Genomic DNA, 25813 nt, shown 5'->3' on the forward strand with positions numbered 1-25813 from the left:
AGGAAGGAGGGAAGGAAGAAGGGAGGGAGGGAAGGAGAAAGGGAAGGAGAAAGGGAAGGAGGGAGGAAGAAAGGGAAGGAAGAGGGAGGGACGGAGGAAGGAAAGAAAAGATAATCATTTATTCATTGCCTACCATGTGTCAGGATATATGCTAAGCATTTTACAAAGGTTCTTTAACTGTCATAAGATTTCAAAGAATCTAAATAATTTTCTCAGGGTTGTACAGCTAGTAAGGATCTAAAGTAGGATTTTTATGTTTGTCTTCTTGACTTCCATTCTGGTCTCCTTTCTACCATGCAACAGTGGTTCTCAGAATAGTCAGGATTTCAATGAGGCCACATAGGTTTAAGATTAACTAAAAAGCTAGTTGCAAGACTAGGGTTATGTTTGCTTTTGTGACATGTTGGTTCTGTGATCTTAGGCAAACCATCAAATTTCTCAAAATCCAATAACCTCTTTAAGAATATTTTATAGAAGAGTTTTTGATCAGTATCTATTTAGGTAATTTCCATACTGAAAGTCCTCCATATAGTATGAAATCACAGATCTGGAACAAAAAACTCAAAGCAAATAAAAAGGAGTTAAAAAACTTTAAAGTCAGGAATTGGTAGAGAAGAAAATTTCAAGCTGACAGATTAAGAGGAGGGAATAAAAGGAAGTGAAAGATGTGTTATAGTAATGGTCATTAATTCCTTTTGAACTGTTTTTCATAAATTTAAAAGTCCACTTCCTGATTTTCTAGGTCTTCTGGATAGGTAAGTTTGCTTTCTCTGTACAAAGTCAGACAAAAAGTCCTTATGTTGCTCTCATTGATTTTGATAGTAATAATCACTGACACGTGTTTAGCCTTAATGTTCGCCAAAAATTATATATATATATATATATATGTAATTAACTCCTTTTAATCTTCATAAGTCTGGTTATATTATGAATAATATTAATTAATATAGTTACTAATCAACATAATTAATTGATATTATTAATATTCTTATTGTTATTTTCATTTTGTAGAAGAGGAAACTGAGTTTTAGAGAGGTCAAGTGACTTGTCTTGTTATGTAACTGACACAGATATTAGAGGCCAGTGGAAAAATTATAGGATTCAGTCAGGAGACCTATATTCACATGCCCATTTTACTACTTACTAGTTCTATGACCTTAGGTAATTCACAATGCCTCTGGGTTTCAGTTTTTTCATCTGAAAAAAGAGAGGCAGTTAGACAAAAAGGCCTTGAAGATCCCTTCCAACTTCAACTCTACCATCCTAGAATGTAAAGGATTGTAAAGAAATGAACTGACATCCTGTTGATTCCAAGGCCAGCCTTCTATAGAACATAATAGGCTATCTCTCATCCAAGAGGGATAGAGAAGTAGGTTTCATATAACTTTCTGCTAGCCACTTCCTCATAGCTCTGCAAGAGATAAGAAGTACAATCCTTTTTCTCATTTAATCTGCTATCCCCATTGATTTATTTTTAATTTAGATGTCGGTAAACGAAGCCTCCCCGAAGCACATAAGCTTGAAAATGAGGAATGAGTGGGAACCTGCTGATGTAGGAGGTGACAGGAAGGTTGTACTGATGCCAATCGAGTCCTCACCACAAAACCTCTACCTTGCAGCAATAGATATAATCACATTTGTTTTCATATTCCACAATTAGCATAAAGAGATGCAAATGGGCCTGCTCCTTGGAGGCAGCAATGTGCCAACAAGTTTATTGAGTTAAATAGTTTTAACAGAGATATTAACATTTTCTCATTTTATTACATAGCTGCCCAACTGTTTAATGCCCTGCATTTTCCAATGACAGTTTCAATTAATCTTAGGTTGCAAAATTAAAAATCATTATCTTGTCCTTGTATTCTGAAGGGTGGATATATGGTCTGCTATGCTGTGAAGATGCTTTTATTAACTTTCCTGATTATCAATCTGATAAACTAGAAATTGATGAAAGTGCTAGGGAAATCTTCTTTACTTCAACAGAGTTTTCCTCTTGTTTTAGGGCCTTAGCCTCCACATATTTGGCTTCTAGACAGAAGATGATGGATTCTAGTCATTTTTAAAGGGATAACTGCCTTTGCTAATGTCTAATTTGGTAATAGTGGTTGTGGGGGATAAGTGGATTCAAAGGAAGAAATTCACATATCCTAAGATCAATATAGGGAAATACCCAAGACAGCTTCCCTCAATAATATGTCCAAACACAGTCACTTGAATGACTGAAAACGCAATTAGCTTTGTCTACTAGCAGTTGCACCTGGGACTTCCCAGGACCTTCTTGGGTACTAGAATAGTGTCTAGCATGGGAAGAGCAGGGCGGCAGGTGAGTAAGACCTCTGATGTTGGATCCTCTTGGCCATCAAAGTATACCCCATGGATGTTCATACATAGACCACAGTCTGAAGAGCCCTTTAGACTCATAAGACAAAAAAAGAGGATCCTGTTTGAGTAAATATCCAGATTGCTGTCCTGGGAGGCTATGGAAATCATCCCAGTACTCTGATTATTGGGACCATGCATTGTTAGAGTTATGAAGAGAAAGAATGAACCACAGAGATTCAAGAAGAATGAATCTTGGAGAGACTGATAAGTATGGTTAAGATATCTACAAATGATATAATAGATAAAAGAAGTACCCCTAGAGGAGATGACCAGAGGAGATGATTTCCAACTTTCTTTCCTGGCAGTCTCCTAGAGAGATCATGTTGATAGGGAAATTCCTATGCGTGGAGGAGTTTGTGATGAGGGAAGGAAGAATGAAAGGAAAGAAGCAAACAAGCATATATTAAGTACCTATTATGAGCCAGGTACTATACTAAATGAATGAAAAAAAAGATATCTCATTAAATCCTCATAACAACCCTGGAAGATAGATTCTATTATCATCCCCATTTATATTTAAGGAAAGTGAGAGACAGAGGTCAAGTGACTTGCTCACTCTCAAAGCTAGTAAGTATCTGAGGCTAGATTTGAACTCAGTTTTTCCTGATTCTGAGCCCATCATTCTATCCATTATGCCATCTAGTTGCCTATTTACAATAAATTGGAGTGAAAGAAGCTTGGAAAAAAGTATTCGTTGATTTTTTACTATCGTAGGCACTTCTAGATACTAGGAAAACAATTACAACTTCTGGAAGGTCACATACAATAAGTAAAATTAACCTACATAAGGGAGTGCGGCTATCGAAGGGAGTTTTGGTCTGGATGGTCACAAGGATGGTGTGTGGAGCTATTGAGTTGTTTGTATTCCTTATCTCAAGCAAGAGATAGAAAGGGCCAGCATATGGAAAGAAGATGACTAATGTAGGTGACATTTTGGGAAAAAGTCCCTTACTTAAAATGAAGTGAGTTTACTTAATTTGTAGTCATTTACTCTCACCAAATAGTTCAACCCAACCAGGGCAGGAGTTGAGTAGATTAAGTTCCCTGAGTACTAGAGTCTGGTTTCTGCAGGTTTATTGGTGTAGAGACCTCCCAGGTAAAGAAACTCTCTCTACCAGTATAAATCAGTATTCCTCTGCAACTTGTTTTTACTGATCTATGAGGTTGAGTTACTTGCTTAAGATCTCATAGGCAGTATGTGTCAAAGGTGAGAATTAGAGCTTTATCTCCCTGGCTTCAAGGCCTGCTCTCTTTCTCCACTAAGTCTTTGCCTTTGTACTCTATAAAGAATTACGGAAAGGTTGAATGTTGAAATTTAGCTCATTCAATTAACATCACTGTGTATTTCTTTTGATTGACCTCAGGAAGGAGAAAATATCTTTTACTTGGCAGTGGAAGATATAGAGACAGATACGGAACTTTTGATTGGCTATCTGGACAGTGACATGGAAGAGGATGAGGATGAAGAGGAAGAGGTGGAAGAAATGGCTGTGAACAAAGAAACTCATGGGAAACGTACCAGAAAAACACCACCAACTCACATAAAAGGTATTCACTCACTCATTCATGCTGTAGTGTACAAACAAGAAAGTCTGCTGACATTAAATTGCATTAAAATTATCTACTCAAAATATGGAGCATCAAGCCCAGCACATTGTGCTCATACCAGGGAGCAAGCATTCCAAGATAATGGGAAATGTCATTGGTGCTGTCCTTCAAGGACAAGAGACTGCCTATTGAAGTAAGATGCTTTAGAGAATCTGTGGACATGAGGTGTTACTGGTTTGGATAAGCAGAAGAGGTACTAGAAATGGACTGATAACTTTGTTTTACTGGATATAGAAGAAATGGAGCTTGAAGTACCGTGTCAGGAGGGGGCAATTGCTTTCCAGCTTCTGGAGATTGCTGTATGCATGGGAAACCTTTCCTGAGATCCGGGCTGAGCCAAAGACCACAGCACATAGTGTGGAGGCCTTGAAGTCTTCATCACCACTAAAGAAAGGCCTCTCTGATGTTGATGATGCGTGACAGAGGGATGGAGCCAGCTTAAAAGCTGGTTCTCCAGCATGTGCTGGGGAAGAGAATGGGAATGTTGGGAATAGGAAGAGGGTAGAGAAGGCATTTTATAAATTTATGATTTTTCAAGTTGTTAAGAATTGAGCATCTTTCAAATGATATCTATCAAACTATGATTTTTATTCTCTTTTTACTTATAGTCTATGCAAACAAAACCAAAATCCCAGCTAGATGTCACAGAACTGCCTCACATATTTAGTAGCTAGCTTATCCTGAGCACTTAATCTCTGCTTTAGTTTTCTCACAGGGTTTTGTTGTGAGGATTAAATAACACTGTTTAATGACAGATTTCTAGAAATTACTTTACCTGAGTGTCTGAAGCACTATCCAGATTGAAGATTGTCTGCAAATTTTGAAGTACTATATAAATGCTAGTATTTATTATTATTATTATTTCAATTTTCTAGATAAGAATACTAAAACCCAGAAATATTAAATTAAATACCCATACTCACACAGCTAGTAAATTTAAGAGACATGTCTTCTTGCCTCCATGTCCAGTGCTCTAACCCTTTTGTAAACCTCTCTTTAGAGAAGCACACAATTTCCATGGTTGAATTCCTAGTAACTGCAGATCACATCTACTTCAGTTTAAATCTGTAGTCTATGTGTGCAGTTGAAAAGGCATTGGATGCAGTCAGAAGACTGGACTTCAAATCCCTACCCTGGCAATGATTATATGTGTGACTTTGAGTAAGTGTGCTAAACCTGAATGAACAAAATTTGTATGCCTCTGTAACATTTGGAGGTTGAACTGGATGATTTCCTAAGTCTTTTGCAGTTTTCAATTCAACGAAATCATTATTTCCTTTTAAAAGATCTGGTGGAATGTTCTCCTGATTCATATTCACCACCTATCTTCTACTAGGATGCTGAGGCATAGCCAGATTTTACAGTTCTATTTTGTGGGTGTGTTTTCTATTATCCATTTTGTTCGGATCAATATACTAAGACCTCACAATAAAATTGTTTATTCTGAAGTTCAGGAGATGTATGGATATTTCTAGAAGATAAGAATTGATTTAAAATGTCTCAATTCTTCAAAATATACTTTCTGTTTGATTTAGTGAGATAAGTTTAGATAAGTACAATTCTTTTCTGTATATGAACACAATTTCCTTAAAGAATGATGTCCAGGGTATATATGATAGTTCCCAGCACTGGGTATATAATAGGTTCTTAATATTGTTAAATTAAATGTCGGTTGATAGATGATAGGACTAGAGATTGAGTCTATGATTTTGTGGTTAAGATGTCTTGAGTGAGGAGACTCCTAATTTTAATATAGGTTGGCATTTTTCTGCAATGTTTAATCATAGAGACTTGCAAAGACCCCCAGAAGTCAAGTATTTCTGCCCAGGATTAATCATCCAGTGTGACAACTTGAACTTGGTCTGCCTCTCTACCACCTAAGTTAATGTTGCCTCTTCATAAATACTTTTTAAAAATAAATTAAATTAAAAGAAATGATTGTCCATGGAAATGACAAAGGAGAGCATAGTTAATTACTGGTGGTCATGAAGAAAAAGGATATTAATTTTTAAAATACAGGGAAGGGTCTACCATCCTAAATTGACTTCAAATAATCATATTTCTCTCTGTGCTTTATTTACAGATTCTCCAACCTGTAAAAAGGACTATGCCTGTCCCCACTGTGAGTCAACCTTTGCCAGCCAGGAGATCCTGGCCGAACATCTACAGATGCTTCATCAAAAGCCTAGTGAAGAGAAAGAATTCAAATGCAAGAACTGTGGAAAGAAATTTCCAGTGAAGCAGGCTTTACAGAGACAGTATGTATTTCCATTTCCCATTCCTTCCACCTTCCCACAGTGCCTTTCACTAAACAGTAGGAGCATATCTTTAACTTAGATGGGTTGTTTAACGTAGTTTTTTGTCCCATAGCCTCTGACCTAAGCACTCACCTTCATGCTTGTGAATTAGGAAACTGAAGTAGATGTGTTTTGCAGTTACTAGGAATTCAACCATTGAAATTGTGTAGTCCCCTAGAGAGAGATTTGCAAAAGAGACAGAGACACAAAGGCAGAAAGACATGGATGCTCAAATCCTGTATCTTAAACTTACTAGCTGTGTGATTATGGGTAATTCATTTAATATTTCTGAACTTTAGTATCCTCATCTAGAAAATTAGAATAATAATGTGAAGCATGAATTATAGAAGCAGAGTTTTTTCTTGGCCGAATCTGTTTATTCTTGACTGATTTCAATTCACAATTTCTTGGATACCTATTCTATGACAGGCATCATTGGGGTCTCGAAGACAAAAATGTAAGTGCCTCTTCTTTTGAGGAACTTTCATGCTCATTGTGGGTGGGAATAGAGTGAAGATGAAAGCAGAAAAGTAGCTAAAGACAAGTACAATTGAAATAAGGTGACTGTAAGAGGAAGCTGATGTAAACATTGTGGAGATCAAAAAAGATACCTGAGTCAAACCTTGAGAAAAGCTAAGAATCCCAGGAGAATGAATAAGTGAGGAATAGGGGGAAATCTGGAGCAGAACCTCTGTCAGACTGGAAGATCTCTGTTAGCTTCGTTTGTAGTAAGACAGCAGAACAGTGATATACAGAGAATACTGATCATAGAATGAGGAAGACCTGAATTTGAATCCTGCGTCAGATACTTACTGGGTGACTCTGGGTATGTCACTTAACTTCTCATGTCTTCAACTTTCTCTTCTGTAAAATGATAAAATAATAAAAAGAAGAGTAAATAAGAGTTAACATATAAATATTGTATACTATGTACTAGATATTATTCTAAGCATTTTACACATATTCTCATTGGATCCTCACAACCCTGGGAAGTAGAGGCTATTATTATCTCCATTTTTCAGTTGAGAAAACTAAGTTGAAGAAGCTGAGGAAAATAAGATAACTGAAAGATTAACTCCCCAGAATCATAAGAATTTGAGGAAGAATTTGAGCTTGTTTTCCTAACTCTATCTACTCTATTTACTGAACCACCTATGGATAAAAAGATATCAGTTATCACACAAGATTACTAAGAGGAAAACACCTACTTTCTAGGGAGCTAGTGAGGGGAAAGAATAAGATAATATTTGTAAGGAACTTTAAACTGTGGTGTGGACTCATTTGGGATTTTCTCAGAAGAGATACTGCAGTGGTTGGCCATTTCCTTCTCTAACATATACTACAGATGAGGAACTGGAATAAACAGGGTTAAATGATTCGTTCAGGGTCCCCCAGCTAAGAAGTGTTTGAGGCTAGATTTGAACTCATGGAATAAACATTCCTGATTCCAGGTCCATACTTTATCCATGACAGTGACACCTAGCTGCCTTAAAGTGATGCATAAATGCAAGTTGTTGTTATTGTTATTTTATTGAAGATGAGAACATTAAAGTTTAGTTTGTTTATATTCACATACTGATCAGTGTCCAAATCTGCTCTTTAAACCTGGGCTTTTAATTCCATTTCCAGAATCTTTCCTCCAATATCCAAATATCTTCCTATAATATAATTACATTGTAGGCAGCTTGGATTAAAATTATTAGTGTGGAGTACAAATGACAAATCACTTTTTTTTTCTTAAGTCTTTTTACATTTAAAAATTATTATTTAAAAAAAATCTTGTCCCAGATCTTTAATTTCAATGGTGTGAGGAACTCCTAATGGGAAAAACCTCTGCTTCAATGCATATCTACACTTATTCATATGATCCTAACATTTTCCTTTGAGAGCTTCCTGGGACACTGTGTGGTTAAATAATTTGCTTGGGGTTCTATAGCTAAGAAAGCTGAGATCATCATATATGCAAGGCCAATTGCTGAGCCATTTTGGAGTGGTGGCCTTTCTCCTAAGACATTCAAGTCAAGAGACAGAGACAGAGAAAAAGAGACAAAGAGAGACAGAGAAAGAGAGAGAGAGAGTGAGAGAGAGAGAGAGAGAGAGAGAGAGAGAGAGAGAGAGAGAGAGAGAGAGAGGAGAGAGAGAGACAGAGAACCAAAGAAGAGACACAGAATCAGAAAAAGGAAAGAAGGAAAGAAGAAACGGAGAGCAGGAAAACAATTTCATTATATTAAAAAAAATACTAATAGTGCAAGAGTCTTCCTGCCTTATATCCATTTTATTTTTTATAATAGATATAAATCATGAAGATTCTTGTACTATTAGTGATTGGAGATTTCCTATTCCTAGAGGGTTCATTGTGATTTTTATCCTATTGAACACAAAATGATTTGGTTTAAAAGAGTTCAGAATTTTAATTATAAGGACACAATAGGCTAGGAATCTTGAGTCATTGAATTTTAATGAAGAGAAGCTTCTTTCCTGATTGTGCAACAGATAGGATGAGTAGAATGCTAGTCTCAGAGTTGGAACAACCTGACTTTCAATCTTGCCTTAAACAGGGTTGTTGAGGAGATCAAATGAGATAATAAATTCCTTGCAAATCTTAAAGCTAAATGCCTAATTATAATTATTTTGTATTCAGAATGGTTGCTATCCAAATGTTTATCTTTATTTTCTCTATGTGCAGTTCATTTTTCTTTTCTATTTTTCTCCATAGCATTCTTCATTGTATGGAGAAGAGCTCCCCTGGGGATTCCCAGAAGACTTTCTGCTGTTCTGTTTGCAATACATCCCTCAGCTCAGAATCGAGGTTTTGTGTCTGAGTTGTTGGTCTCCTGGCTCTCCTGTCCTTGCTGGCCAGTCTTTGCATGCCTCTTTTGCGCTTCATAGGCTGTGATGACGCATGGCCAGACAGTCTAAGTCCTTTTCTGCTCATCTGCTTTAGGTAATGCATGTAATCAAAAGCCTTGGGAGGCTCCCAGCTGGTGCCAACTCCTTAGGTCTGCTGGGAAGCTGAGTTTGGGGAGGGATCTTTCTTAACTGTTTCCCTTTGCCTCTCCCACCCCACTTTTATTGGCTCCCTATTCTAGTTTGGAGCAACATAGAGAGGCATGCCGAGGGGATCCCCAATTTATCTGCAAGGCTGAGGGCTGTGGAAAGAGATTCAGAAGTAAAGATGCACTGAAAAAACATAAGGAAAACATTCATGTGGGTAAGCAAAAATGGAATTTGTCCTTTTCTTGGGGATAGCCAGTTCTGGAGGTCTCAGAAATCTGGTTTCCATTGTCTTTTTCATTGAGAAAATTGGTCTCCTCATTATCCTTCCCACAGCTAGGGGTCCTGGCAGTCATTGTTTTTATTTTGTTTATCTGATTGCATTATTTCTAACTGATGTTGATTTAGGCAGTTTTGACACCTTTTGGGGGACATGGCCTGTCTTGGGAAGTAATGGGTTCCCCTTCACTGAAGATCTTCAAGAAAAGCTTGAATGGTCACTAACTGATTATGTTGTGGGAGGGATTCTTGTTTAAATGTGGGCCATCTTAGGTCCCTTCTATGGTCCCTCAAATTTGTTCTCCTCAAGTTTCAAATCTGTGGTTGAATTTAATGGACATTTAGCTAGTTACTTTGACAATGAGGTGACTTAAGAATTAAAAATTGGAATAGCAATTTTAATGGTTCAGTGATGACAAGGAAACTGGGGGTGAATAGGTTGAAAACCAGTTTTTTTTTTTTAATTTGAATTGTTTTTCAATCATATCCAACTCTTCATGACACCATTTGAGGTCTTCTTGGCAAAGTTACTAGACTGGTTTGCTGTTTCCTTTTCTAGTTCATTTTACAGTTGAGGAAACTGAAGGAAACAGGAATAAGTGACTTATCCTGGACTATACAGCCAGGAAGTGTCTGAGGCCAGATATGAACTTAGGAAGATTAGTTTTATTGACTCCAAATCCAGCACTCTATGCACTGTGCAACTTAGATAACTATTACCACATAAGAATTGCACAGAAGAAATGACTCTAAGAGATGTCTGACTAGGAAAAAAAAAAAAAAAAAAAAAAAAAGGTTAGTTCACCAAGTAGTAAGAGAAAGGAAGTAATTAACAGCTAGCCTAATTTCTCCATTGATGGTCACTCAATGTTAGGGGCTACTAAGTGGTACAACAGATAGAGCACTGAATTTGAAGACATGAAGATGAGTTCAAATCCAACCTTAGACACTTCCTAGTTATGTGAGTCTTGGCAAGCCATTTAACCTCTATCTACCTCTTTATCTCTAAAATGAGGATAATAATAACTATTGGCTATGATGATTTTAAAGATCAAATGAGATATTTATAAAGTACTAAGCAAAGTAAGTAGTATTTATAAAGTACTAAGCACATAGTAGTTTCTGAAATAGTGCTTGTTTCCTTCCCTCCATCAAGAGTTTGAAGAAGACTCCCAAGACAGAGTTTCTGCTTCAAATGCTTAAATATTAATTTGATATTTTTATTAATCTATGATTTTTAAGGGTGTCTGTAAGCAAGCTTCTCTCAAATGACATCCATTACATTAGCTTCTGAGGATATATATGCATAAGCTCATTGGCATTAGAGTTGAAGTCAGGATCATTATAAATCCTATGACAAATACTTAATGGCTTTGTGACCCTCAGCTTGTCACTTAATTTCTCCATTCTTCAATTTTCTAATCTCTATGATAATGATTGTAGTAGTAGTAGTAGTAGTAGTAGTAGTAGTAGTAGTAGTAATAGTAATAGTGATAGTAGTAGTAATAGCAGCAGCAGCAGCAGCGGTAGGAATGATGATGGTGGTGGTGGTGGCTATGGTGGTGGTAGCAGCAGTGGTGTTAATAGTAGTCATAATAACAAATAATATTTATATAGTTCTTTAATGTTTGTAAAATTCTTTGTTAATATTATTTCATTTTTTTCTTGAAAACAACCTTGGGAAGTAGGTGCTATTGTTATTTCCAATTTAAGAGTTGAACAACCTGAGACTGAGAAACATTAAATGAAATGCCCAAGTTTATATTGCTAGTACCTGAGACTAGATTTGAACTCCTCTTCTTTTCTTAAAGTCGAGTGTTCTATCCACTGTGCCATCTGGCTTCTTTATATGAAATAATATCTACTTTCCTTTCTTATGGCTGTTGTATCAAATAAGAAAATATATTTGAAGTCATCTATAAATAGAATAGCTACCTTGGGCTATGGTAGGTTCCAACTCAGATGAATCAAGCAATGACCACTTGATTTGATCCTTTGTTAGGTATATTATACTGAGGGTTCCTTTTTTTTTTTTTGGTAAGAATTGGATTTTGCAGGGTGTTCCTTCATCTTTCTGTGTGCATTGTAGAACTTTAATTATCTGGAAGTTTATGGACTCCTTCTGAGAATAAACAAACAAATATAAAAATGTTAGTACATATATGCATATATACATATGTAATTGAAAGAAATACTAAATTTCAATTAAAAGCTAGTGAAAATCAGGTTGTCTTTTATGCCATCCAAATTCATCCACTTTCTCTTATCTCATAGTTTAAGAACTTCTGGACAAATGGTCCCTAAACTTCCTTATAAGAAATTCTTTACTTTAATCCATGGATATATCTGCAAAAAACATGATGTTGCTATTCCTTCCATAATGCAGATCATAGTCCTTCTGCTGTTATGTGGTTTTTGTCCATATTCTCCCAAATGTATTCCATGGAGAAGTCACCGAGTTCAAAGGAGTCTTCTTCTATGTCTTTGTCTTATTTTTCAATTATCATTTAAATAGATCTATCAATTCCAACATCTGGATCCAGGATTTTCAAACAGACATATTTAAGTAACATGTCTTAAAATAAAGGAGCTTTATGAATACTATGATTTAAAATAAACTTGAAACATTAGTAAAAGGACAAATTGAAGTAAATGCTATTTTTTATCTATTAGAGAAAAAACAAAGAGTTGTTCATGTGGATTTAGCACCTCTTACTGATTTTATGAATTATCATGAGAATTGATATTTGTTCCAATATTTTGATTATTCTGTACAAATCACTCTCTCTGTCTTCCCTTTTTTGTTTGGTTCCAAAGTTTCAATGCAGTTAGCCATGTGGTATTTGATATTGATGGCTTAAAGAACTTGAGTTTCCAGCAGCTTTTTTTTTTTTTTTATTTTTTTTTTTATTTTTTATTTTATATATATATATATATATATATATATATTTTATAATATTATCCCTTGTATTCATTTTTCCAATTTACCCCCCCTCCCTCTATTCCTTCCCCCCGACGACAGGCAATACCATACATTTTACATGTGTTACAATATAGTCTAGGTACAATACATGTGTGCGAATATCACTTTCTTGTTGCACAATAAACATTAGAATCCGAAGGTACATGCAACCTGGGCAGACAGATATTAGTGCTAACAATTTTCATTCCCCTCCCAGTGTTTCTTCTCTGGGTGCAGCTACCTCTGTCCATCATTGATCAACTGGAAGTGAGTTGGATCTTCTTTATGTTGAAGATTTCCACTTCCATCAGAATACATCCTCATACAGCATTGTTGTTGAAGTGTACAGTGATCTTCTGGTTCTGCTCATTTCACTCAGCATCAGTTGATTTAAGTCTCTCCAGGCCTCTCTATATTCCTCCTGCTGGTCATTTCTTACCGAGCAATAATATTCCATAACCTTCATATACCACCAATTTACCCAACCATTCTCCAAACTGGATGTACCATCCATTTCCTCCAGTTTCTAGCTACAACAAAAGAGCTGCCACAAACATTTTGGCACATATATGTCTCTTTCGCTCTTTAGTATTCTTTGGGATATAAGCCAGTAGTAGCGCTGCTGGGTCAAAGGGTATGCACAGTTTGATAACTTTTTGGGCATAATTCCAGATTGCTCTCCAGAATGGCTGGATTCTTTCACAACTCCACCAGCAATGTATTAGTGTCCCAGTTTCCCCACATCCCCTCCAACATTTGTCATTATTTGTTCCTGTCATCTTAGCCAATCTGACAGGTGTGTAGTGGTATCTCAGAGTGGTCTTAATTTGCATTTCTCTGATCAGTAGTGATTTGGAACACTCTTTCATGTGAGTGGATATAGTTTCAATTTCTTCCTCTGAGAATTGTCTGTTCATATCCTTTGACCATTTATCAATTGGAGAATGGTTCGGTTTCTTATAAATTTGGGTCAGTTCTCTATATATTTTGGAAATGAGACCTTTGTCAGAACCTTTGTTTTTAAAAATATTTTCCCAATTTGTTATTTCCCTTCTAATCTTGTTTGCATTAGTATTATTTGTACAGAAACTTTTTAGTTTGATGTAATCAAAATCTTCTATTTTGTGATCAATAATGATCTCTAGTTCTCCTCTGGTCATAAATTCCTTCCTCCTCCACAAGTCTGAGAGGTAGATTATCCTCTGTTCCTCCAATCTATTTATTATCTCCCTCTTTATGCCTAAATCATGGACCCATTTTGATCTTATCTTGGTATATGGTGTTAAGTGTGGATCCATATCTAATTTCTGCCATACTAATTTCCAGTTTTCCCAACAGTTTTTTCCGAATAATGAATTTTTATCCCTAATGTTGGAATCTTTGGGTTTGTCAAAGATTAGATTGCTATAGATGTACCCTTTTTTGTCCTTTGTATCTAATCTGTTCCACTGATCTACCGGTCTATTTTGTAGCCAATACCAAATGGTTTTGGTGACTGCTGCTATATAATATAGCTTTAGATCAGGTACACTTAGACCACCTTCCTCTGAGTTTTTTTTCATTAGTTCCCTTGCAATTCTTGACCTTTTATTCTTCCATATGAATTTTGTTGTTATTTTTTCTAGGTCATTAAAATAGTTTCTTGGGAGTCTGATTGGTATAGCACTAAATAAATAGATTAGTTTGGGGAGTATTGTCATCTTTATTATATTCGCTCGGCCTATCCAAGAGCACTGAATGTCTTTCCAATTATTTAAATCTGATTTTATTTTTGTGGCAAGTGTTTTGTAATTTTTCTCATATAATTCCTGACTTTTCTTTGGTAGATGGATTCCCAAATATTTTATACTATCAACATTTGTTTGGAATGGAATTTCTCTTTGTATCTCTTGCTGTTGCATTTTGTTAGTGATATATAAAAATGCCGAGGATTTATGTGGATTTATTTTGTATCCTGCCACTTTGCTGAAATTTTGAATTATTTCTAGTAGCTTTTTAGCAGAGTCTTTGGGGTTCTCTAAGTATACCATCATGTCATCTGCAAAAAGTGATAGTTTGATTTCCTCATTTCCTACTCTAATTCCTTGAATCTCTTTCTCGGCTCTTATTGCCGAGGCTAGCGTTTCTAGTACTATATTGAATAGTAATGGTGATAGTGGGCAACCTTGTTTCACTCCTGATCTTACAGGGAAAGGTTGCAGTTTATTTCTATTGCATATTATGCTTACTGACGGTCTTAAATATATACTCCTGATTATTCTAAGGAATAATCCATTTATTCCTATACTCTCAAGAGTTTTTAGTAGGAATGGATGTTGGATTTTGTCAAATGCTTTTTCTGCATCTATTGAGATGATCATATGGTTCTTATTAATTTGATTATTAATATGGTCAATTATATTAATAGTTTTCCTAATATTAAACCAGCCCTGCATTCCTGGAATAAATCCTACTTGATCATAGTGTATTATCTTGGAGATGATTTTCTGAAGTCTTTTTGCTAATATCTTATTTAAGATTTTAGCATCAATATTCATTAAGGAGATTGGTCTATAATTTTCTTTCTCAGTTTTCGATCTACCAGGTTTAGGTATCAGTACCATGTCTGTGTCATAAAAGGAGTTTGGTAGGACTCCTTCATCCCCTATTTTTTCAAATAATTTATATAATATTGGGGCTAATTGTTCTTTAAATGTTTGGTAGAATTCACATGTGAATCCATCTGGCCCTGGGGATTTTTTCCTGGGGAGTTGATTAATAGCTTGTTCTATTTCTTTTTCTGAAATGGGACTATTTAAGCAATTTATCTCCTCCTCTGTTAATCTAGGGAGCCTATATTTTTGGAGAAAGTCATCCATTTCACTTAAGTTATCAAATTTATTGGCATAAAGTTGGGCAAAGTAACTCCTTATTATTTCTCTAATTTCCTCTTCATTGGTGGAAAGATCCCCCTTTTCATTTGTAAGACTATCAATTTGATTTTCCTCTTTCTTTTTTTTGATCAAATTTACCAAAGGTTTATCTATTTTATTGGCTTTTTCATAAAACCAACTTTTGGTTTTATTTATTAATTCAATAGTTTTTTTACTTTCAATTTTATTGATTTCTCCTTTTAATTTTTGTATTTCGAGTTTAATTTTTGGTTGGGGGTTTATAATTTGGTCTTTTTCTAGCCTTTTAAGTTGTAAGCCCAATTCGTTAATCTTCTCTTTCTCAATTTTCTTCAAATAAGCCTCTAAAGATATAAAATTTCCCCTTATTACTGCTTTAGCTGCATCCCAAAGATTTTGATATGATGTCTCATCATTATCATTATCTTGGGTGAAATTGTTAATTGTTTCTATAATTTGCTCTTTCACCCAGTCATTCTTTAAGATGAGATTATTCAGTTTCCAATTACTTTTTGGTCTATTTACCCCTAACTTTTTACTGAATGTAGCTTTTATTGCATTGTGATCTGAGAAGAAGGCATTTATTATTTCTGCCTTCCTACATTTAATTTTGAGATCTTTATGTCCTAATATATGGTCAATTTTTGTATAGGATCCATGAACTGCTGAGAAGAAAGTATATTCCTTCCTATTGCCATTCAGTTTTCTCCAAAGGTCTATCATACCTAGTTTTTCTAATGTTCTATTTACTTTTTTAATTTCTTTCTTGTTTGTTTTGTGGTTTGATTTGTCTAAATCTGAGAGTGCAAGGTTGAGATCTCCCACTATTATAGTTTTACTGTCTATTTCTTCTTGCAGTTCTCTTAACTTTTCCTTTAGAAAGTTAGATGCTATACCACTTGGTGCATATATGTTTAGTATTGATATGGCTTCATTATTTATGCTACCTTTCAGCAGGATATAGTTTCCTTCCTTATCTTTTTTAACGAGATCTACTTCTGCTTTTGCTTGATCTGAGATAAGGATAGCTACCCCTGCTTTTTTGGCTTTACCTGAAGCATAATAAGCTCTGTTCCAACCTTTTACCTTTACTCTGTATGTATCTCCCTGCTTTAAGTGTGTTTCCTGTAGACAACATATTGTAGGGTTCTGCTTTTTGATCCAATCTGCTATCCGTCTCCGTTTGATGGGATCGTTCATCCCATTTACATTTACAGTTAAAATTACTAATTCTGTATTTCCTGCCATCGTATTATCCCCAGATTATACTTTTTTCCCTTGACCCCCCTGATCCCCCTCCCCGATATTTAATTTACAGACCCCCCTTGTGACGCGCAACCCTCCCTCTTTTTTTTTTTTTTTTTTTTTTAGGATCCCTCCCCCCTCCCTCCAAGTCCCTTCACTTATTCTCCTTTTCCTTTCCCCTTTTCCTCTCCCCCCTTTTAATGAGGTGAGAGAAAATTCTCTGAAAAACAAATATATTAATTATTTACTCTTTGAGCCTCTTCTGATGAGAGTAAGATTCACACAATGATTCTCCCCCTCACTAAGTTCCCTCAGATATGGTGTATTTTCTATGTCTCTTCCTGGGATGTAGTTTCCCTCTTTTTATCACTCCTTCCCCTTTTTCTGAACCGACCTCCTTCCCTTTACCACACCCCCCTTTTTTTCTTTTATATCAGTAAAATCAAATTATCCTTGAGTATTTTTTATATACCCACAACAAAGTTACAGTTCTCAAGGGTTCTGTGTACCTTTTTCTGTTTCTCTTCAGTCTTGTGGATGTAGATCAAATTTTTTGTTTAAGTCTGTGGTTTTTTTCTTAGAAACATATAGAATTCCTCTGTTTCATTGAATGACCATCTTCTTCCATGGAAAAAGATGCTAAACTTAGCTGGGTAGTTCATTCTTGGTTGCAGTCCTTGATCTTTTGCCTTTCGGAATATCAGGTTCCAGGCCCTTCTATCTTTTAATGTGGAGGCAGCCAGATCTTGGGTGACCCTTATTGTGGCACCTTGGTATTTAAATTGTTTTTTTCTAGCTGCTTGCAGGATTTTCTCCTTTGTGTGGTAATTCTGCAGCTTAGCCACAATATTCCGTGGTGTTCTTTTTTTAGGGTCTATTTCAGAAGGAGTTCGATGAATTCTTTCCACATCTACTTTCCCTTCTGTTTCTATTATCTCTGGACAGTTCTCTTTGATAATTTCCTGTAAAATAGAATCTAGGCTCTTTTTTTGGTCATAGTTTTCTGGAAGTCCAATAATCTGCAGATTATCTCTCCTAGATCTATTTTCCAGGTCTATAGATTTTCCCAGTAAGTATTTGACGTTGTTCTCCAGCTTCTCATTTTTTTTGTTTTGTTTGACTGATTCTTGGGTTCTCTGTGAATCATTCATTTCTGTTTGTTCCATCCTGACTTTTAAGGAGTTATTTTCTTCTTTCACAGTTTTTAGTTCTTTTTGTAAATGCCCAATTTCGTTTTTAAATGAATTATTTTGCTCTATTGAGTTTTTTTCCATTTCCCTAATTTTTTTTTTTTGAGAATTATTTTCTTTTTCCAATTCAGAAATTCTATTTTCTTGAGACTTTTTTATCTTTTCCAATTCAGAAATCCTACTTTCCTGTGTTTTTTTAACCTTTTCTAATTCACTAATTTTGTTTCCCTGCATCTCCTGTGAATTCTTTATTTTTTCCAACTCCAATTTCAGGACATTATTATTCTCTATCATAACTTCCCTTTCTTTTCCCCATTTTTCTTCGATCTCCCTCAATTTCTTAAGAGCTTCTTCTAGGAGAGAGTTATGTGATGGGGGGCAGGAATCGTTCCCCTTTAGGTTGTTATCTGATTCTCTGCTGTCAACTTCCTCGGGGTTGGACACCCGCTCTTTCTCTGTATAGAAGGAATCTATGGTTTTTCTAGCTTTTTTGTTCATACTTAAAAAAAATCTTTTGGGGTCTGTCTCTGGGGTAGGAAATTATTTACTTCTTTACCAGCTTCCTCCCAGACGGGATGGATGCAGCGGCTCCTGAGCCTGACCTAAGAGAGAGCTCTGGGAGAGAGTTCCCCACCCTCTCCCTGGGAGTGCCTCAGAGGTGATTAGCACTGCTGTGCTTCGAGGGCGTAGAATAGTGAAGACTGCAGGAAGCCCAGCCTATGTGTCCGGGTGGGGAGTGGGTGTCTGCAGCAGGTGACGTAAGAAGCCCCTGCGCTCAAACTGGAAGTGTCTGCCAGAAACCGAGGTCCCTAGTTCAAAGGTTCCGCTTCTCTGGGACTTCCTGGAGCTGAGTTCCACTCCCTCCAGCTAAGCTAGGCAGTGTGTGTTGCCTTGGGCCGTATCCACCCACTTGTCAGTCTCTTAACTATTCTCAGGAGGTAGCTGAGGCCACACCCCCTGGTGCCGAGTCACCCCCAGGGTCCGGGGAAAATTTAATCTGAGTTTTAAAATATTTTGGCTTTCTCTTCTGAACTGCTAAATAATTAGCAGAGAAGAGCTAACAGCCTGTGCCAGATTCCTTTACCTCAGTGGCTTCTCTGATCCCAGAGCCCCTCCCAGCGCAATGGGCGCAGTGTGCCCCTACCCCACCGTCTGTGCTGGTCTTTCTTATTCCTCCCCTGAGAACTGACCTTTCCTGTTGAAACTCCAGATTCTCTTCAGCTGGTAAGTCGTGCTTCCAGTCCTTGTGGTATCTATCAGTCCTGAGCTAATTTTGAGACTTAATTTATCTAATTGGTTGTGAGGGAGTGAGGACGTTCACTGAGTCGTGTGTTTCCTCTCCGCCATCTTGGCTCCGCCCCTCCAGCAGCTTTTTAATAATATTTTGTTATGAAATTTTGAACACAAAGGAAAAAAATAGGCCTAACTTGACTGCATCATTTTTATGTATTCTAACTCATTCTATGAATTGTATCTGTGATTACATTTTTTTTTGTACCTCTTAGGAAAATGTTGATCTGGAAGTCAATTGCCACCTAGACTGTAATGATTATCATAATAGCTGCCATTTTTCAAATGCTTCTAAATTGGCAAAATACTTCATATGTAACATCTAAGCTGGTCTTTCACATTTACTCTGTGAAAAATGTACTCTAGTTATGATTCCCATTTTGTAGATGAGAAGTTATGTGATTTATCTGCATTTGACCACTTTGGAAGTGTCAGAATATTTAATATAGGCTTTTTCTGAATCTATAACTAGTAGTCTTCCTTTCAAATATAATACAGAATTTGTGTTTAATCCCAAAAATAATATAGATAATAAGTCTATATAAATAATTAATAAATTTATGCTTTATTATTATTAATAAAATTTTAAATACAGATAAAATAAAATTATATTTGAATTAGTATTGTGATATATATTTAAAATCTTTGTACTATATATGTATGTGTGTGTATAAAAACGTTTTCAGATGAAATTTGAACAGTTTAAGATAGAAAATGGTATAAAGATAAAGATAAGACACTTTGTAAGGAATGTAGGGTGATGAATAATTTAATTATGGGGCAGATGAATAACTTTTATTTATTGACAACTTATGCAACTATAAATACACCTAGTTTTAAAAGTACAGAATATGGTGGAGGACCATTCTGAGAACTTAACTGTTAAAGATCGAGAGAGAGAAAGAGAGAGAGAGAGAGAGAGAGAGAGAGAGAGAGAGAGAGAGAGAGAGAGAGAGAGAGAGAGAGGGGAAGGGAGGAAGTGAGACAGAAAGGGAAAGAGAGAGAGAGGGAGGGAGCAGAGGGAGAAAAGAAAGAAGGGATGGAAACAGATAGGAGACAGAGACAGAGGAGGAGAGAGAGAACTAATTATCATGGAGGTATATAAAGAAACAGGTAGCAGGAACAGACAGCTGATAAGAAGGCTTTGGTTGCTAGTTTCTAATTGAAATGAAGAATGACTTCAGTTGTTCTGTTGCTGAATTTTGTGGGCTTCTTAATTTACAAGGTACGTGGAAATATCTTAATTATATCTTTTAAACAGGGCAGAGTTACAATCATAAGGAAAACCAATTAACCTAGATATATTCTGTAGGGAAGAGAATTAGACCTGATATTTCATTGCTAATGGAAACTCTAGGGTGAAGATATTCTCTTTATCAATGCAGGGTGGTACCTTCATGTGTAAAAGAGTTGTTAACTTTGCCTTAGTTGCTGCCAGTAAGTATCAGAAACAGACCTTAATTTAGGTTTTCCTGGTTCAGAGACTGATTCTTCAACTTCTGGGATATACTGATTGTCTGGGTAAAATTGTGTAACTACTGGAAACATTGAGTCTGTTTCATTGTTTCTTTATAAGACCATGATTATATTTTGTTTCTGATTCAGGAAATTCCAGGAAGAAGCTTATGTGTACAGTGTGCAGTAAGAAGTGTTCTTCATCTTCAACTCTTCAGGAACACCGTAAGGTTTGTAAAACAGGACATGAGATTCCTCAGGTTTTGATTTCACTATGGTATACTGTGAAACTTGTGGGCATTCAAAGCTTATACTCTATATGCTAAAAAATAACCAGAAAAAAAACCCAACCCTTTCTTTATTAAAAATCAAGTCCTAGTATAGGAATGATAACTTTGGAAAGAAAATTGCCATCTTAGAATGTTTTCAAGTTGTGTGTTGGTGTTCAAGTCAGTTAAAAACATAAATAAAATTTCATATTGATAAGTTTTCTGTAGCTGACTCATCATTTGTGATCAAATTATCTTAGTCAACCACCTGAAGATGATTGAAAACACTTCAGAAGACATTGAGTCCAACTTTCTAAAGACATAAGTAACCATAAGTAACAGAAATAGCATTTGAACTCAAGATTCTCTGACTATCCAAATTCAATTCTCTCTTTTTTATGCATTATTTTTAATTGATCAAATATTCATTTCCCCCTCCCCTCCCATCAACTGGGGAGAAAGAAAAACAAATCTCTTGTAGCAAAATGCATAGTCAAGCAAAATAAATTTCCATGTTTGCCATGACTATAAATGTGTGGCTTGTTTTGCACAGTTTATCTTTACCTTTCTCTCAGGAGGTAGCTAGCATTCTTCATCACTGGTCCTCCTAAAATTTGATTGATCATTTTATTCATCAGTATTCTTGCATCTTTCAAAATTACTCACTTCTCTAAGTTGCAGATCAGTGAATGAATGGCATTGATAGAGGGAGTTCTGAATGCCAATACAATCATAGTTCTAGCCCTTGTCTATGACTTAGTAGGAAAATCATATGCCATTGAGATTTGTAGCATTTATGAATTATCTAGGAACACACAATGTCAGGGCCAGGATTTGAGCCTGGGTCTCCTTGTTTCAAGTATAGCACTCTATCTAAGACTCCCAAATGACTCTTTTTCTACAGAAAATATGATGCAGAAAAGGAAAGCTTTAGTAATACATACAAAACTTATCTTACTGATTTTTTCATTTAAAAATATGCCTTGAAAATGAGTTCATATGCTTATTTAGTACAGAAATATCAGCAGATGATGTCATTAGAGCTTAGTTTTATCAATCCCACAGGAAGGGCTCATAAAATTAACTTTCTATCAATCCCAAAATCCAAAGGAGATCTAATTTCCTAAATTGATACCCTGTTTATCAGATTATCTAAGCAAAGGCCTTTTATTTACCCTAATAACTTAATACTAGGGAGGATATGGATGGCATCAGGAAAAATAAGCCAAGTCCAAAGAAGTTTATTTATTTTACTTTTGTTGTGATTTGTTAAGGACTAAGCTTCCCTAGTTTTTGGTGATGGCTTCAAATTCATTGATCCATTTTAACACTTCCCCCACCTTCTACTTCATGTCAAACCCTGAAAGATTCTAACAAGTTAAAAAGGATTATAGTATAAATGATGATCCAGACATAGAATTAGGAAACTGAGGCTTATGGAAATTAAAATCATATTAAGTGTGCAAGATCACAGGGAGTAAATAAATGGTACAGCTGGATTCAAATGCAGGTCCCATTGTGACAAGTCAGCATTTGCATTTCAATTGTACTTTCCATTGGGTCATCCTGCTAACTTAGCAGAGTTTGGACCTATCACCAGTAATGATCATAACAATTCATGGAGACAACTGGGTAAAGTGTCAAAGCATTGCGTCCTGCCTCAGTAGAGATGTTATTTACCAATGAACCTGGGAAACTTTTTTAAATATTAGAAGATTAGTAACTCAAGATGACATGCCTCATACATCTTTGGAAGATGTCCTTTTCTCTTATTCTGCCAATCTTTCTAAGCATTCCTCAGGGTTTCAAGGGTACAGTTTCAGCAAGTTGTGTCCCTTTCTTCAAGAATAATGTATCAGAAGATACATGCTTCTAGCTGTACAGATATTAGACACCATCCACAGAACTATCTTGGGGCCAGGCTAGGTAAAATCTAGAGGGATAGATAGAGTCAAAATTACTTGAATTTAAATTCTGTGCCCCTAGATAATCACTTAACCACTTTCATCCATTTGTTCCATATCTTTAAAATGAAAATAATAATAGCAGCTGTTTTACAAGGTTCTTATAAAGATCAAATCAAATGAAGTAAAAACTATAAAATAATATTCTGTAAGCATTAAAGCAATATATAAAGTTCAGCAATGATTTCTTATTACTATAACTATCATTTTGTCTACTTGTTATGACATTTTCATTGGCCTGTAGGGAAAGGACCAATGATTACTGAAAATATTTTTGCGAATTACACTTAATTTATAATATATGCCCAACATGTTTAACATAATGTTTGTTAATTTTGAAGTAAATTCAATAAATTAATAGTTAGCATGTATTTATCAAATAATAGGTACAAGTACCTTCCCAGGCACTGGGTTTGCAAAGAGAAAAATGAAATAGCCCTACCCCTCCAGTATTTCCTATCCTGTGAAAGTACATAATATATGTTTACATTGTACATGGATCAGTAGTCTTTTTATGCCTATTTCACAGGGTAGTTAAGAAGAAAGTTCTTTGCAAACCTTAAAGCATTACACAAATATATTATTTTAATTATCCTCCCTTCTTGAAAAAAAAGGACAATTAAATATTATAGATAAAAAATGTAATATATGTAATTACTATAAACTAAACTCCTAAATTAAAATTACAAACTAAGGTTCATAATAGTTGTATATGTTAAAGCTTAATTTTAATTCATTACAAATATAAAAATATAATAAATAATTACATTGATATAAAGCAAAACAAAATGTAAGTTATAAAATAAAATATAAAAATTTCATAAATGTAATTAATTATAACTAATTATAGAACTAAAATTATGTTGTAATCTTCTAACTTGCTTTTAGTTGAAACTCAGAAAAAGTGAAAATAAAATCTGTGAGGTGAATAATATTTGATCTCCAAGATAGATAGGAAGATTTTTAAAAAAATCTAATTTTGATGTTGCATTTCTGAATTAATATAGCTTCAAAAGAAACTCTTTGAAGCTCTTTGGGTCAAAAAGGCCATAGATATTGGGTAGAAGCTGAAGTTTATTACCAAATTTAGATGTAGAAGAAAAATACAGACTTTTGGGAACAATATTAGGAATAGCAGGGGACAGAACCTTCTGAGTAATGCTAAGGATAGCAAAAAGGTCTCATATATATGTTAATAATATTAATAAAAATAGAGTCAATGGATTGCTGCTTTTGGGTAGATAATGTAAGTTATAGACAATAGAAAGTGAAATCTAGCTAGTGCTATTCTTTTTTCTAATTCATCATCTTATGATTGGAAAGAGTAGATGTGTTTGAAAGAATATAATCTGGTAGATAAAAAAATGATAAGAAGGCAAGATGATTGTCTGATGATTTAACTGGGTTCAGGTTTCTTGGCTTGGATAAATTTCATACCAAAGCAGTGAAGAAATTTGCAGATGTGATCACTGAACCTCCATCACAAATTTTAAAGAATAGTGAACAATGGGTCAGATTCCTGAAGAATGAATGCAGGAGAAGGTTGCCTCATTTTTTTTTTAAACTGGAAGAAAATTTTTGCAAATGGGACATGATTGAACTTTATAATATAAGCACTTTATCAACACTTTTAAAGGGAAATAGCTGTTAGTTGGAACCAGCCATGAGGTCACCCAAATAAGTCATTACTTACTAATCATGTTTCCTTTTTTCATAGTGTAATAGACTGGGCAGGGGAATCAATGCATACAATGTTGGACCTTGTGAACATCTGGGGAAAAAACCTCTTACAGAAATGCAAAATGATCTCATAAACAAATAGAGAAATGCAGAAATAGTCAACACATTCTTTATGCATCACAAAGCAGGAAAAAAATTACAATCAATGAAGAAGAGCTTTTGAAGGTTGATTTCAAACTAACTGCAATTAATGTAATATTTAAAAGTTGTGTCAAGGAATGAATAATAAAAACAATATATTTAATTTCACTAAAAATGACAACAATGGGAAATATGATTAAATTTTTGAAATGGAGATTGTATATATATATATATATTTTTAAAAAGGTAGAAAGAAGAAATTGTTGGATTTGGGCACAAAAATATTTAAAAAGCAATAAACAAAAAAAGTAAATAAATGAAAGAAAAAAATAACAAAAATATTGAATTGAAACTAAAAGAAAGACAAGTTTAGAGGGAAGAAACACAACTAATAAAATAAATTAACTATCAGCTAATTAGAGGAAAAGCATAATTGTCAACATTGAAAAGAAAAAAGAAAAATCCACCACAAATGAAAAAATTGAAAAAAAAGAAATTATTTTGCCTAATTATATATCAACAAAATGGATTGATTTCATAAAATGGATGAATATTTTAAAAACAAAAAATGATACATAGATCAACAAAGGAAGACAGAGTTTTTAAGCACCAAAATCAGAAAAAGAAAATGAATAGATGATAATATATCTCCGAAAGAATTCACACTATTCTAGTGTGTATATAAATGAATCTTGTCAAATAGTCAAAATACAGTTAACTCCAATATTATTTAAATTGTTAGGAAAATTTGAGAAAACAGAATCCATTAAACTCCTGGTATTGAAACTCCAGGTAGAGAATTAGCAGAGAAAGAAAAATATAAGCTAGTAACTCTAATATGAATATAAATATAAAAATATGAATAAAAATATAGCTGAAAGACTACGATAATGTTGAAAATATACACTGTGGATAGGTTACATTTATTCCATTAACAAAAAAATTTTAATGTTAGGAAAACTTTAAATATTATAGTTCACATTAATAAAAATTAGTACCACATGATTCTACTTTATCAATTAACTTTAATCTTAAATAAATTACAGGGTCATGAAGAATCAGATATGACTTAAAAAACAACTGAACAAAAACAGAATGACAGAGAAATCAGTCTTCAAGAGCAGTTAAGGTGGAATTGGATCACTTGAGCATGTATGAGGTTTTTC

General features: G+C 34.9%; 1 protein-coding gene across 3 annotated transcripts in view; it reads left to right on the plus strand.

The window, feature by feature from the left end:
• Positions 1–25813, plus strand: part of PRDM5 (PR/SET domain 5) — a 215331-nt gene that overhangs the window by 87923 nt on the left and 101595 nt on the right. For all 3 annotated transcript variants that reach the window (XM_074272708.1, XM_074272710.1, XM_074272709.1), the window contains exons 4-8: positions 3747–3930; positions 6074–6248; positions 9004–9096; positions 9377–9498; positions 20744–20823. In XM_074272708.1, coding sequence (XP_074128809.1) covers positions 3747–3930; positions 6074–6248; positions 9004–9096; positions 9377–9498; positions 20744–20823 — 654 coding nt within the window. The remainder of the gene's footprint in view (positions 1–3746; positions 3931–6073; positions 6249–9003; positions 9097–9376; positions 9499–20743; positions 20824–25813) is intronic.

This window comes from Sminthopsis crassicaudata, chromosome 6, assembly GCF_048593235.1.
Source record: "Sminthopsis crassicaudata isolate SCR6 chromosome 6, ASM4859323v1, whole genome shotgun sequence".
Taxonomy (NCBI): Eukaryota; Metazoa; Chordata; class Mammalia; order Dasyuromorphia; family Dasyuridae; genus Sminthopsis; species Sminthopsis crassicaudata.